General features: G+C 49.6%; 5 protein-coding genes across 5 annotated transcripts; 3 read left to right on the forward strand and 2 right to left on the reverse strand.

Moving 5' to 3' along the window:
- Nucleotides 1-735: 735 nt before the first annotated feature.
- Nucleotides 736-2,758, forward strand: VTN77DRAFT_5485 (uncharacterized protein; the record flags this gene model as incomplete). The annotated part of the gene is made up of 6 exons (XM_069421659.1): nucleotides 736-990; nucleotides 1,095-1,139; nucleotides 1,204-1,241; nucleotides 1,307-1,422; nucleotides 1,498-2,515; nucleotides 2,572-2,758. 6 exons carry the CDS (start codon nucleotides 736-738, stop codon nucleotides 2,756-2,758), a joined length of 1,659 nt encoding a protein of 552 aa, XP_069281640.1.
- Nucleotides 2,759-4,312: 1,554 nt separating this feature from the next.
- Nucleotides 4,313-5,091, forward strand: VTN77DRAFT_5486 (uncharacterized protein; the record flags this gene model as incomplete). The annotated part of the gene is made up of 2 exons (XM_069421660.1): nucleotides 4,313-4,918; nucleotides 5,002-5,091. The coding sequence occupies 2 exons, from the start codon at nucleotides 4,313-4,315 to the stop codon at nucleotides 5,089-5,091; spliced, it is 696 nt and encodes a 231-aa protein (XP_069281641.1).
- Nucleotides 5,092-6,082: 991 nt separating this feature from the next.
- VTN77DRAFT_5487 (60S ribosomal protein eL24) lies at nucleotides 6,083-6,864 on the reverse strand (the record flags this gene model as incomplete). The annotated part of the gene is made up of 3 exons (XM_069421661.1): nucleotides 6,083-6,370; nucleotides 6,543-6,686; nucleotides 6,814-6,864. 3 exons carry the CDS (start codon nucleotides 6,862-6,864, stop codon nucleotides 6,083-6,085), a joined length of 483 nt encoding a protein of 160 aa, XP_069281642.1.
- Nucleotides 6,865-7,964: 1,100 nt separating this feature from the next.
- On the reverse strand, nucleotides 7,965-8,591 carry VTN77DRAFT_5488 (uncharacterized protein; the record flags this gene model as incomplete). The annotated part of the gene is made up of 4 exons (XM_069421662.1): nucleotides 7,965-8,140; nucleotides 8,201-8,332; nucleotides 8,388-8,476; nucleotides 8,539-8,591. 4 exons carry the CDS (start codon nucleotides 8,589-8,591, stop codon nucleotides 7,965-7,967), a joined length of 450 nt encoding a protein of 149 aa, XP_069281643.1.
- An 801-nt stretch (nucleotides 8,592-9,392) lies between these two features.
- VTN77DRAFT_5489 (uncharacterized protein) lies at nucleotides 9,393-13,802 on the forward strand (the record flags this gene model as incomplete). The annotated part of the gene is made up of 1 exon (XM_069421663.1): nucleotides 9,393-13,802. The coding sequence occupies one exon, from the start codon at nucleotides 9,393-9,395 to the stop codon at nucleotides 13,800-13,802; it is 4,410 nt and encodes a 1,469-aa protein (XP_069281644.1).
- Between the last annotated feature and the right edge of the window lie 794 nt (nucleotides 13,803-14,596).

Here is a 14,596-nt window from a genome sequence, read left to right on the forward strand (position 1 = left end):
TGTCAGGTCTCTCTGGAATAGTTTATAAATATTCTCTTATGATGAATATATTTGGTAGAACCTGTTTAGTATAAGAGATACAGTACCAATTGAGGTCACCTTTTCTACCTCATGGATTCCCTGGATTGCTTCCGGATGCCATAAAAAGCTCGTGTCAAAGGAATTTTATATTATCAAAGCGGAGAATCTAATCTTTGTAACTGGTTGCCTCCTCTGAGCCAACTCACCTCTTTAATCTATTCGGAAATCATCCAAATCCGTGTATATAGGTACTAAGGTAGGCTTATATATATAGTTTCCTATGGTTATGTAGTTTTAACCACCCCATTTGCCAGCTTTCTTCTAGTTCTTCCTTTGGGCAACTTTTTTCTCTTGCTTCACAAGGAGAATAGCTTTAGAGTAAGAATCTCACTCTAATTGACACCTTTTTTTGCTGGTATTTAAAGGTATGCGGAGGGAAGTCTTATAGCTGCGTGTATTCTGTTACAATACCGTACAGGTTTTTGTCACATCCAGCGTGCTTCTGTTCTGTCATTTTGGTCATTCCGATACCCGACGCCGGGAAGATCCGGCAGATTCTTCTCTGGCAGGTTCCTCTGCTCCGTCGGCTTTGTTTCTCTGTCTGAAGCTCTTCTCCTTCCTTAAAGCTGCGCAAGTGGCATTGCTCCCCCAGGGTATCAGATCACCTGCAATTGAGAAGGACTGTTGAGGACAGCACCCTTCGGCTACTTCACCATGTCCGCCTCGTCGTCTCGGGCCGCGGTGCGGTCGATGGCATCTCTCTCACATGCTGCGTCGGTCGCTCGAGCTGCCTCCAGCTCCAGCTCCCCCGCAGCCGCTCTTCTCGCCGTCTCCCCCACCCTTTCTCTCAATTGCCGCCGCAGTCTTGCTTTCAATCGCCGACAGATCCAAGGCCTGTCGCAGTTCGCCCGTCTCCAGTCTCTCCAGTCGACCTCGAGCAGGAGGAATTTTGCTACCACGGCCAAGATGGTATGTACAATTTTTCTAGCGTTCAAGAGGCAGCGTTGCCAGTCGAGGCCATTCGCCTTGAGACCGTAAAAAAATAGCTCGCTGACTATTACATCTCTGAGTAGGCTTCGAAGACTCGAATTGAGACTGATGCCTTTGGTGAAATCGAGGTCGGTGCTAAGTGCTGAGGTTCTGGGAATTCGGGCATGGTTTGCTAAAATCGGTGCGATACAGGTCCCCGCAGACAAGTACTGGGGTGCCCAGACTCAGCGGTACGTGGATAGATCTCTCAATTGACCTGGTATATCGATCTGTGGATATTGACTCGCGGAGGCAGTTCGCTTGGCAACTTCAACATCAACCAGCCCGGGGACCGCATGCCCGCGCCGATCGTCAAGGCGTTTGGTATTCTCAAGGGTGCCGCTGCAACTGTCAACATGAGATATGGCCTTGGTATGGAGTCCTCGCGAAGCTTTTAAAAAATTCCTTTCTCCTAGGGTTGAGTTATTAATGCGCTCTGTTTTCCAGACCCTAAGATCGGAGAAGCGATCAAACAAGCCGCTGCGGAGGTCGCTTCCCTCAAACTTATCGATCACTTCCCGCTGGTGGTCTGGCAGACCGGTTCTGGCACTCAGTCCAACATGAACGCCAACGAGGTCATCTCCAACCGTGCCATTGAGATTCTGGGAGGAGTCATGGGAAGCAAGAAGCCCGTTCACCCCAATGACCACGTGAACATGTCTGCTTCGTCCAACGACTCCTTCCCCACTGTCATGCACATCGCTGCTGTTCTCGAGATCGAAGGGTCTTTGCTGCCGTCTCTGAAGAGCCTGCGCAATGCCCTCCAGGAGAAGGTCGTTCAGTTCGAGAAGATCATCAAAATCGGTCGTACTCACCTCCAGGATGCTACTCCCCTGACTCTTGGCCAGGAGTTCTCGGGGTACGTCGCTCAGCTCGACAGCAACGTGAAGCGGATTGAAAACACGCTTCCGAACCTCCGCCTCCTTGCTCAGGGTGGAACTGCTGTTGGTACTGGTCTGAACACTTTCAAGGGCTTTGACGAGCAGGTTGCCGAGGAGATCAGCAAGCTGGCTGGTACCGAGTTCAAGACTGCTCCTAACAAGTTCGAAGCTCTGGCCGCCCATGATGCCATTGTCGAGGCCTCCGGCGCTCTGAACACTCTGGCTGCCTCTCTCTTCAAGATCGCCCAGGACATTCGTTACCTCGGTTCCGGACCTCGTTGCGGTCTGGGTGAACTTCTGCTGCCGGAGAACGAGCCGGGCTCCTCGATCATGCCGGGCAAGGTCAACCCCACCCAGTGTGAGTCTCTGACCATGGTGTGCGCCCAGGTGATGGGCAACCACGTCGCTACCACCATCGGGGGTATGAACGGACAATTCGAATTGAACGTCTTCAAGCCCGTCATGATCCGCAACCTTCTGCACAGCATCCGCATCCTCTCGGACGGCATGGCTAGCTTCGAGAAGAACCTGGTCCACGGCCTTCAGGCTGATGAGAAGAGAATCAGCGCTCTTCTCCATGAGAGGTAAGTCCTATTGGTCATAGCAGGTATTTTGTTCCTACATACTGATTTTGGCACAGTCTCATGCTCGTGACCTGCCTCAACCCCATCATCGGCTACGACATGGCCTCCAAGGTGGCCAAGAACGCGCACAAGAAGGGCATTACCCTGAAGGAGAGTGCAATGGAGCTCAAGGCTCTCAGCGAGGAGGACTTTGACAAGTATGTCCGTCCGGAGCTGATGATCAGCCCGAAGGAGAAGAAATAAAGGACGGCATGATTTTGAGTCCTTTCTGCGCCGTGCATATCTAAATCTAAATGTATCTATATTGCATCTACTTGTCAGATATTTAGTATCATTAGAATATATCAACTTTCCTGATATGTTACATTTCACCTACCTCATCAATTTTGCCTTGATTGTTTCTTTGGGGTTGTATAGTTGGGCAAAAAGGATAGAGTCTGCCTTGTATGGTCTTTGCTAGAGGCAATACCCAGTGGAAACTTGCTTTGTCTGCTCTGTTCTTTGTATGAGAGGAGATAACCTGTATGTAGCCTGGTGAAACTCTCACTTTACCCGAGTTTAAGCTGGGAGACATATGCTGAAAGCTAGGACTGGCAAGTGTAAGGGTTTGGGTCAATTTGTCACTTTACCTAACTTTGAGCTGGAAGATGCATATTGAAAGGTAGAGCTGGTTAGAGTGAGCATTTGAGCCAATCCTGACTTTGACTGGGAGACATATACTAGGAACTAGCTCTGGCAAGAATGTTCAAACCCTCACTTCATACCTGTCTGTTTCTTGAATCAATAAATATGAGCTTACCTAACCCCAAGTATTATCTATACGTTTACCATAAATCTTAGCCTTACCAGGTAGGTAGTAACCCTAAAACTCTTCTTTGTCTGGGCCCTACTTAACTTACGATAAGCCAGTATGCTGGTAAGAATGATCAAAGTTTCACTTTATCCTACTCTGACATGAAACGTTACTCTACCTGACCTGTGCCTGTATAATCCATGCTGGTCTATAGTCTACTGGCCATGGCTTCAAAGAATAACAATAGCTAATAGAAGGAGCAATAAAAATAGCACTGTTATTTTATACGCTAAAACCCCCCTTGACTAGCTCCGATCTTAAGACCTGCACTACATATGCTGCAGTTACGCACAATTTTAAGTGTCTTGCTTCTACACGCACATATAAAATAGATAAGAAAAAACTTAAAAAAAAGTCATTGACAAATAATGACGATGCAAAGTTGTTGACTTTTTTGAGAAGTTTCTAGGATTTCATTCCAAGGTTCTGTTATCGCAATTTGTTGGTGTTGCGGCTGTGCAGATGTCTTAGATTTAGATCCAATGCCAGGCCCAAAATAGAAGTCGCCAGGAACGTGCGCTTGTTAGAGGTCCCTGAGGCCATTGGCATTATTATTATTTCACAAGCTCCCCAACAAGCTATCGTAATTCCTGAGTTGACTGGAACGAAACACTCTTCTTCTTTTCTTTATTATCATCATTTATCGTCCAATTCGAAAACTGTCGTGTTCTTAAGCTTATTTTAATTTTTGATCCATTCTTTCGCTACCGTCGTTTATCTTGGCGTCAAATAGCTAATTAGCTGAACTATCGACACCTTCGGCATCCTCCGTTCAACCACCCAAGGGAATCAATCAATCCAATCCTCTGACCGCCTATATCGACTGACCGCCCATTGTATTGTCAACCTTCATTCCCTGCATTACGGAGTACTCTGCTTTTAATTCCAATTCTTCGAGCGAGCCGTGATAAAAGACATCTTTCAATTGAATAACTTTGACGAAAATGACGGACGTCCTGTCAGCCCCGACTGCTACCACTACTCCTTCTCTGGACGAGAAGGCCACTGCTGTGAGCGATGCCAAAACTGTCAATGAGACCACTGTTGGGAATGGCGCTCCTGTTGCGCCTGCTGTGAACGATTCCACAACCCTCAGCAACGAGAAGCCTGCCGCTGCCGCCGCCGCTCCTCCCTCGTCGGTAGATGACGAGCCCCTCTTCTCTCCATCTCTCATCTCGCCTGACGTCCTGGCCGCGCTGCCGGCAGGTTATACGGCACGGCCCCTGCGCCGGTCAGACTACCACCGGGGCTATCTGGATGTGCTGCGCGTGCTGACGACCGTCGGAGACATCTCGTTCGACAAGTGGAATGAACGCTACGACTTCATGAAGCGCCGGAATGACGAGTACTATCTGCTCGTGATCTGCGATGGCACCGGCCGCATCGTCGGCACTGGCAGCTTGATCGTGGAGCGCAAATTCATTCACGAATTGGGACTCGTCGGTCACATTGAGGATATTGCGGTCGCGAAGGACCAGCAGGGCAAGAAGTTGGGACTGAGGATTATCCAAGCTCTCGATTATGTTGCGGCCAAAGTCGGTTGCTATAAGGTGGGTAGATTCTAGAATTTGGTAACCCCTTGTTTAGTACCTGTATCAGGACTTTGTGTACTAACACCTCTTTTCTCATCTAGAGCATCCTCGACTGTTCCGAGATGAACGAGGGCTTCTATCTCAAGTGCGGGTTCAAGCGTGCTGGTCTCGAGATGGCCCATTATTACTGAACTCAGTCGCAAACAGTTGAAGCGAGGCTGGCAAGACTCTTGTCGTGCCAGTTATTCTCCGAACCGTCATATTTTATACCACAGTTACTCTCTCATACCTGTCGTGTACGAGAGGATGCGACTTAATTAATTACCTACTGATTTTTTTTTCTGGAAGTGCTTTACTAATAGAACTATTATCATCCTGGCATTCGTGGCATTTCAGGTCATGCAGTGCTCTTCTTGGGATGAGCCTTTCGTTGTGTGTCTTTCTACCGTTATAGGACGAGAATCTCGGTTGACTTTTGTCTTGTCCTGTTTTTGTTGTCTTCGGCGAGATATCCTACAACGTAATGGAGCAGGGATGGATGGGAGTGGGATCGAGTCTGGGTGTTGGAGTTAGAACGCTATCTCGAGGCCGGTGACTCGAGAGCGCGATAGAGAATAGAATAGAATACTTGGTTAGAGGATAATGATTAGAGCTTGCCTTACTTCCTATATACCTAACTTATTCTGTTGTCTTACTCCTTCCAGAGTCGTATATAGACTTAAGAGATACTCTGCGGAAGTTACCTGGAAAACGACGACAGTCATGATCAAACAGGAATACTATATTTGTGTGACATTAAGACGACTGATATATGCCCCCGTCGTGGAATCTACCGGCCAGAGCCACGAACGAACAGCTATCATGTCACATCCATTCCATGACTGGGAAGAAACCCAGTACATATGGTCGCAATGATAAGCCTATTCGAGAGAGAGCCCCAGCGTGGGCCCCCTCCTCGCTAGACGGGGAAATAATGTCATCTGCGCGGACGAACCCATCGCTCATATGCCCAATAATTCTTTTTTTGACTTTGTATTTTGAAAACAAGTCCAGCTCCAGCTCCAGGAAACATGTAATAAAAACCCAGCATAGCATGGTAAACCGTAAGAGTTCTCCACCACCACTCGCCACCAAGAACAACACACGATCCTTTTTCACCCCCGTCCCGTTGCTTGCTCCCATCTAACGAGACCGAGCGGTGACCTTGGGAGGAGCACCCTTGACACCCTGCTTGCTCTGGATACGCTGGACCTTGCCCTGAGCAGCCTGGGCGGCGTTCTTGGCCTTCTCCGCCTTCTTGCGGCTCTCCGCGGCGGCCTTCTTCTCCTTGGCTTCCTTGATAGCCTGCTGGCGGGCGGCGGCACGAGCTTCGGGGCGCATGCTTCGACGCTCCCGGATCACATCGAGAGAAGCACCGACAATCGCACGCTGGGACTTGATGACACGGCGGGTACGCTTCTTGGCAACTTCCTGTATATTGCAAGATAACATCCGTCAGCCTGCGTCTTTGTCCATGTCCCGTGTTCTTCCAAGTCACAACTCTCTTGTCTTTATTTTATTCCGACCCAATGTCTTCGACTCGCCCGATATAGCCTCCTCATCGAAATAGAAAACTCCGCAAAAGAAGAGAGGGTGTACTGACTTCAGAGATACCCTTCCTGTGCTGGCGACGGTACAGAACGGTCCAGGCTATCCGGCGAGGGTTCTTGCGCTGCAGGAAGAGAGATTCGGACTTTCCATTCTGGAAGCGGAAGATCTTGCTGTCGCCGCGGACGTACAGCTTACCCTGTATGACAGAAAAAATTGCATGTCAATTCCATCCTCTCAATTGTGCACTGTCGCGACAGGCATGATGCAACTTTCGTGGCGACGTGTTGCCGACCGAAATGACGCAAGGATAAACGTGGACGTACCTTTCCAGGGTAGATCTTCTGGCCGCTGAAGGTGTCGTCGTAGGTACGCATCTTGAAAGCTGGAGATGCGTAGCCGGTCGAGACGAGATCTGGTCGTTTGGCGTTGAGTGGTTGAGTCGAGACGTCTCGCTTTTGCAGTAGCGGACCGTTCTTGGATATGATACAATTGTGGTGCGGGCCGGCCTCGCTAAATGTGGGCCACGTGACCGCCGCTGCCCTGCGCCGGGAACTTGCCTTCCGACTTTACTACTACTACCACCTACAACGTCAAAAATACTCGACTTGCTGTTGACAGATTTGGGAACGACTAGTATTTGCACAGTTATTGTTCTTTTTGAATTAGTGTACATGCATGTACCTTTTTTCTTTACTTTATGTTTAAATTCTCGATGACATTATTGACTATGCATGGCAAACTGCGTCTTGACCTCAGACTGAATTCAATCAATATGACTTCTAAAAAAAAGACCAGAAATCTCTATTTTCCAATGCTTACTTACAGAGAAGCTTTGTTTAAGAGGAAACGAGAATTTGAGAGAGCATACACAGCATTCCTTTCGCCAGCATATCTCATGAGAAGCTATGACTCTTCTCTCGCGCCTGCCTTTTCCTCGCAGTGAGGGTTTCCACATTGAATTCAAGCTATACTATAGCCAACCAGTTCCAAGGCTTGCATTGACGACCACTTAATAGAACCAATCTACAGCGCACCAGATCGCTTGTTGACCTACTTCAGGGCTGCGACAGTAACGTCGTGTTGTAGACATGAGCTGTTTTTAGTCCTTGACACTCTCTGGCTTACAGAATATGATAGTATTTGCTAAGCCATCGTCAGCGATCTGATATGCCAGCTTTACAGTCATGTCAAGCATCACATAGACAGATAGCTAGCACCTATGACAGCAGGGCTCTGGTGAGACGGCATAAAAGAGATCCTCTAGAAGACTCGAGTAACGCTTAAACTCTATTTATGGCAAAAAGCAATCATAAGAAGCAGTAAACCTAAGCAGTAAACATCGCTCGCATTCCACACTCAGGGAAAGATTTAACGCCGGGTAAATATAGATGAATGATTTCGGTCCTCAGACCTCCTTCTCTCGACCTCTTTTCCTCCTATTGCATCGCAACCCCATTGATCTGTCTCTTGTATACTAGGTCATGGCGTGAGTCCTCGTCCATTCTCTTGCCGTTTGTATTGCCGCTGGCTCGTCCTCTTTCCATCGTTGGGCAACATCGTTCGCAAGGGGGTCGTCCGGATTGGGAGCTCCAAGCAAGGCCTGGATCGAGAGAAGAATGGTGCGGATCTGTAGAGCAGGAGACCAGTTGTCTGGGCAAACGTCAGCGGCAGAAGTCCTCGAAATTCCAACTCATCAGCAGACAGACGTACTCTTCAACACATCCAGACAGATCCGACCTAGTCGGTCAATGTTCGGGTGATAGATCTTGGTCAGGAAACGGATCTTCGGAGGAGTCATCGGGTAGTCTTCAGGCAAAAATAACTCGAGTTTAAAGATACCGCCTGTCGGGTTGTCAGCCACCACCATCGCAACAGTCGCGTGAGTAGGTATTTCCACCTTCGTAGGGAGATTGAGCAGGTCCATGGATCGTGACATCGAAATACCGGAGGTTGTCCTCATGAGGTACGGCGTTGATTCCTGGCACACTGTACCACATCATTGTTAATGGACAAGTGCCTTCTTTGCACGTGCTTGCGGAGTCACTCACGGTTCTGCCATGAGACGTTCCGTCTCCTTGACTATTCTCTTCGGTAAGGCCATCTTTGCAGTCTTTGACAGAAGTCTTGAATGATGTGATAGTCTAGATTATCCGCCACTACTGGGAACACTTCTGAATATTCGCAATGCAGCTGTGGCCTGGGTTCTATGACACAATGAGGTAGGGTGGGGATATGCAGACGAGAGAGTCAACTACAAACGCTCGAAATCAGAACGAGGAACAGCACCAATTACCGTGATCTGCTGGAGTCAAAGATAGTACGCAAGTTATCACACGAAGAAAAGCAGTCGCCAGCACAGCCTTGGCTATGACAGCGTAACTTGCAGCTAATTTGCTGGTCGGCAAGAGGGGCATCTCAATCGGGGTCTCTGGTCTCCCGTAGCCAGCTAGCCAGCCCACTGTCGCTGTCCGGCGTGCCGAACAGACCTCTTACGCAAGTCCCGTGATCCCCCACACCCGCTGCTTTAACGTGTGGCCAGAGCTCCACAGCTTCGGAGCCTAGTCACTACTGCGTATCTTGTTGTCCTTGAAATTCCTGTTCAATGTCTTTGGGATTTTTCAGACTCTGATATATCTAATTACCTTGTACGAGCAGATATCACGCTTACAGGTAGCAACATTCGAATCTCCGTATATGTGTACGAATGCAAAATACACCTCTCATGAGCACTGCCAAACTCCGACAATGCTAGATACGTGAGACTGGAAATGACAGCACCATATCTCAAGCCTCCTGGCATTGATTCCTTTCGGATTCCTCTGTCGGATCGGGTCCGCATGACACCCTGAGAAACCCCGATCTTGGTTTCGTGGAAGAAGGTAGAGGAGATACAGTCAACAAAATGTCGAGCCCGGGAGGGTCGAGGACGTTGGCTTCGGCCTTTGATAGTCCGACCTTTGGAGAGGATAGCTCATTTCATGTAGAGCAACCGGTGGGGTCTATGTCAATCTCTCCATGCGGACGAGATGTTGTCCTCGCATCAAAGGAGGGTCTCCACATCATTGATCTCGATTCTCCATATTCGCCTCCACGATACCTCCCACATCACACTCCTTGGGAAGTTGCAGACGTCCAGTGGTCACCATTCGCGGCTCGTGACTCATGGGTTGTGAGTACCTCGAATCAGAAGGCGTTGGTATGGAACCTGGCAATGAAGAGCTGTGAAAACTCGATCGAGCACGTTCTACACGCCCACTCACGAGCCATTACCGACATCAATTTTTCAGCACATCACCCTGACGTCCTTGCGACCTGCGCAGTTGATAGTTTCGTCCACTGCTGGGACCTGAGGATTCCCGCGAGGCCTGTCATCTCGTTCTCCGACTGGTTTGCCGGCGCGACTCAGGTCAAATGGAATCGGCAAGATCCCCACGTCATTGCAAGCTCTCATGACAAATATCTTAGAATCTGGGATGATCGCATGGGAGCGACTCCGATCAGGTCCATTGAAGCTCACAGCACGAAGATATATGGTGTCGACTGGAATAGAATGCGACCAGGTGCTGTTGTCACATGTTCTTTGGATAAGACCATCAAGTTCTGGGACTACACGGCTGAAGGGGATGTTCCTGAGAAGATGATCCAGACCCCTTTTCCAGTCTGGCGTGCAAGACACACACCCTTTGGTTGGGGCATTCTAGCCATGCCACAGCGAGGCAATAATGATCTCCATCTCTACAGCCGTCGGGCGCCAGAAGGAAGCAATTCTACTGAACTGCCTCTGGTGCACAGTTTTCCGGGGCACAAGGGCCAGGTGAAGGAATTCCTTTGGCGACCACGAGGAGCAGTGGTGGACGGAGTGGACCATCGAGAGTTCCAGCTGGTATCCTGGGGTGCAGATCGAGAGCTTCGTCTTCATCGTGTCGACCCTGAAACTTTACGTGCCGTTGGCTACGAGAAGGGAAAGTCTTTTGTCCCCACCCTCAACATCACCCGCAAAGGTGCTGTCTACAAAACCTTCCGTGACGAGCCCCCCGACCAGGAACTTGGGGACTCTCTGTACGCTGAAACCATTATTTCCCACGGTTACCGTCCTCAATTGAGTATCGGTATAGGTATGAACAATGTGTCGATGCCGTTCGCTCGTGCTTGGATGGGAGGCAACGTGGAGTCGAGAGTCGGTATGCAAGGACGGTCGTATATCAGGACTGATGTTAATCCGATAGCTTGGATGCGTGGCGTAAAGATATCCAGCTGGGACGTCGAAACTCTGGGGGATGAAATCACCCACGTTGGTGAGAAATTTACCAAGGTGGCTTTTGAATCAGTCGACGTCAGACAACGAAAGGCCACAATATCCCTCCATGGACCTTGGGGCCCAGAAGGGGCTTCATTATTTTTGAAGGTCGACATTAAATTCCCTATCGATTACCCTCGAGCTGCTATACCCACCTTCCGTATTCAAAAGACTGCCGCTATGACCGACCAACTTGCGGAGAAAATCACAGCGGAACTGCGAACTATTTCAGAAACCTATCTTTCTCGGAAGAGAGGTTGTCTCGAAGGAGTGTTGCGTTATCTTCTGGGAGAGTGTAATCTCGAGGAGAGCATTGCATTAGTGCTGGGAGAAACCACGGAAACAGTGAAGTCCCCGGTCAATGGCTTGGAGGACGATGAATCAAGTGATGAGGATGAAGAAGTCGGGGCGTTCCAGAAAGAAGACCTCGGAATGAGCTCTGAACTGCTTCGACCGGTGAATGCGAATGTGATGGTCCCTGTTGCCAAGGTCTGTGGCGCAACTTGGAGTCATGATGGTCGGCTTGTCTGCTTCTTTCCGCCGAAGAAAGATAAGTCGGTTTCTCTTTTTGATTCCCTGGGGTTCAAGGAAATGACTAGACTCTCGAGAAACGAGAAGGTGTTTGAAGGCTTTGGTCGCCTGCAGACTAGTTCTCCTGCACGACAACCGACAACAGGGACAGGCACGATGAGCGTGACGGATGATGGAGCATCTGATTATTCGGACGATTCTTCTACCGTATCTTCGAGTTCATCTGGGTCTTCCGATATTTTATCGGCATTACCGAACCGTTTTCAAGCGCCACAGACGTGGCGCAATGTGGGTAGCCTTGGATACTATCGCTCACGATCCGGTGAGAATTCGCTGCGCTCTGCTACAATCGGTGGCGGCCCTGGGACCGTGAAGTCGATGGATGTTCCGCATAATATCGTGTCTATACATGACTTGAGTGATCTATTGCCCGCAAAACGGGACTTGGCAGCCCAGTATCGGATATTCGGGAATGGTGCGGATGTATGTGCGCACAATGCAGCAGTAGCTGCGGATGCAGGTTATCACCATCTGGCTCAAGTTTGGGGCTTGTTGAGATTGATCCTGCACAACCAGGGGGATTCATCCGACGCCGACACGGAGCTTCTTGCACGACGAGTCAACAGAAAAGATAGTGGTGTGGAGTTGACCGACGACTTTGTGAAGAAGAATCAGTCTCCGAAAGTAAGACCATTCAGCGACGTCCGATGGGGTGAACATGCTCTCGGTGCTCGGTGGCTTGTTCCCGCACTCTTCGACCACTTTGAACAGATTGGTGATGTGCAAATGCTTGCAATGCTTTCGTGCATTTTCCACGAGCAAAGCCTAAAGACACCGTCTGTCCAAAAGGAGCAGCGCAGAGGTAGAGAGCTATCATCTAACCGGGAGCAGTCTCCATTCTCAGTGGATTTCTTCTCATCCAAGATAGCCGGCGAGAACAAGTCCCAAGTGGCGACTCCTTTAACGGCGATGTCAAAAGATAGTCCCAACAGCCCGGCTGTCCAGAGTCCGCGCGTCTCTACAGAGCCTTGGAACAGTGTCTCCACTACACCGTATTCTACAGGCACCATTTCTCCGATGGCCGCTCACCCTTCTCGCCCGGTGTCGGATCGACGTCACAATCAGTCTTTTTCTATATCCGCGTCTCCAGATAATCAGTCTATATCGAGGGGCGGATCTGGTATCGGCACGGCTCTTGCGTCTTCATTGTCTCGATCTTTCACTTTCGGGACTTCAGCATCGTCTCCGCCGACCGGCAACGCAAAAAGGAAACCCAGTCCGAACGGAAGCTTGAATATTCCGGCCACAGGCGGTTGGACTGCGAGTGGCATTTTTAGCAAAGCCGTATCGGCGATCCCAGATTATCTAACCACATCAACTGCGGTGACCTCCCAGACCCAGTCGGACGCAGATGGCGAGAAACGGAATCCCCCAAAACAATCGGTCAGAGTGAAGGTGGCTTTCAAGAATCAGAACGCGTTTGACAGCGAGGAACACGCTTATAGCCCTTTTATCGATCCCAAGCGAGACTGGCTCTACAGGTCGTATCGCAATGCATACGCCAACTTGCTGTTCATCTGGGGTTTGCCCATCCAGCGAAGTGAAGTTCTCAAGATTGGCGGCGGGACCCGGGGCCAACTCACTGATAATATACGTCTTGGCCGGTGGAGCCATCAGACCCCTCGTCCCTCGCTTTCGCTCCCTACTCCCAAACGCAAAGAGAGTATTTCTTTCGTTGTGGGCTCTAAACTGGAGGGCCTGGATGTTCAACGACACTGCTCGCAATGTGGTAATGCTCTGCGGGTGTCCGTTTTCTCGTCGCCGGCTACAAAGGAGCCGAATAGCACGAGTGGGAAGATCGGGAAGCCGGCGACGCCTATCATCTGTTCGAAGTGTAAAGCGGCGCAGCCGTCTACTAAAATCCCATGTGTCATTTGCGGCGAGACCGTTGGCGGAATGTTCACGCCCTGCCTGGAGTGTGGACACGTTAGTTGCTTTGAATGTCATCAGCAATGGTTCTCGCTAGGGTTATCGAGTGGCAAGGATCAAGACGACAATCATAGAGACGATGGTGCATGGCAAGCACCGGTCTGTCCCAGCGGCTGCGGCTGCAGCTGTACCGAGCACGAGATCATCAATGTCCCTATGCCTCCCAGCCCCCCACCCCCAGCGGAGCAGCAGGAGAGTAGCGGCAGTGGCAGACTCGACTTCAGGAGGAGGAGCAGCAAATCGCACTTTCAGCTGCAGTCCTCGTCTGAGACGACAGCGGCAAGTCGTCAGCATTCGCCCCTAGTCGGACAGACAGAAGACGATCTCGAGTCCTGGCGCGTATCACCCTTTGCATCGCTTGCCAGAGGCCTCGGAGGCGGCTTAAGCCGGGGGTTACATGGACGAGAGGACCGGAGCAAGCCTCCGACTCCAGCAGGGACCCGAACCGGTTCGTTGGGAAGGAAGGCCGCCCTTGATCGGATGGAGACGCTGTAGCGTGGCGCTCGTTATCTTAAGCAGGCTCTGGAAAGACTCTTTTGAAAGCCTTGGCCTTTTCCTTCTGTTCTTTTTCGTTTCCTTGCCTTCCGGCCTTTATGCTTGTTCTATGTATGTACATACATACCTACCTCTCTCTTCTTCCAGCGGAAGATATACAATCCCTGATGTATTCCACACTCTGTCTGTCTATCTTTTCTTCCTGAGCGATTGATTGATTGTCATGTGCATTTTTTATTTTAAAATTGTTGTCTCTGCTTTACTTTGTTTTACACCATAGCGCGGCGTTTAGGTGGGGAAACAAAAGGGCAAAAGAAGATGGTATTGTATGGGATATGTTCTTCCTAACGAAACGAGGTTAATTAAGCAAGCAGATTTTCTTCTCTGAGTGAGAGAAAAAAAAAACAAGAGCGGCTGTTCTGTTCTCTTGAAGATTATATATAATATATATCTTCTATGTATGATATAATGTGGTAATGGTATGGTATTATAGGATGGATACGAGATCATTATTAGGTATTATTGGTAAATATATATGTGACGATCAATTAATTTAAAATTGCAAGAATGGACCCCGATAATCATATATGTGTGTATGAGTGTGCTTTCCTTGAACCCCTGCCTGTCCATGTGGATAATCGATTCGATTCAAATGTGTCTTCTAAGTTTCTTTCCTCGGAGCAAGACTATATTGTCGGTGTTCTAGGACCCTTGCGATCTGGCTGTGAAGCATGCAGCTACCTGCCTGCGAAGACGGTAGGTGATGGAAGGGGAGAGGGGGGGGGGGGGGGGGG

This window comes from Rasamsonia byssochlamydoides (genome assembly GCF_041956645.1).
Source record: "Rasamsonia byssochlamydoides strain NRRL 3658 unplaced genomic scaffold VTN77scaffold_4, whole genome shotgun sequence".
In the NCBI taxonomy this organism is placed as follows: Eukaryota; Fungi; Ascomycota; class Eurotiomycetes; order Eurotiales; family Trichocomaceae; genus Rasamsonia; species Rasamsonia byssochlamydoides.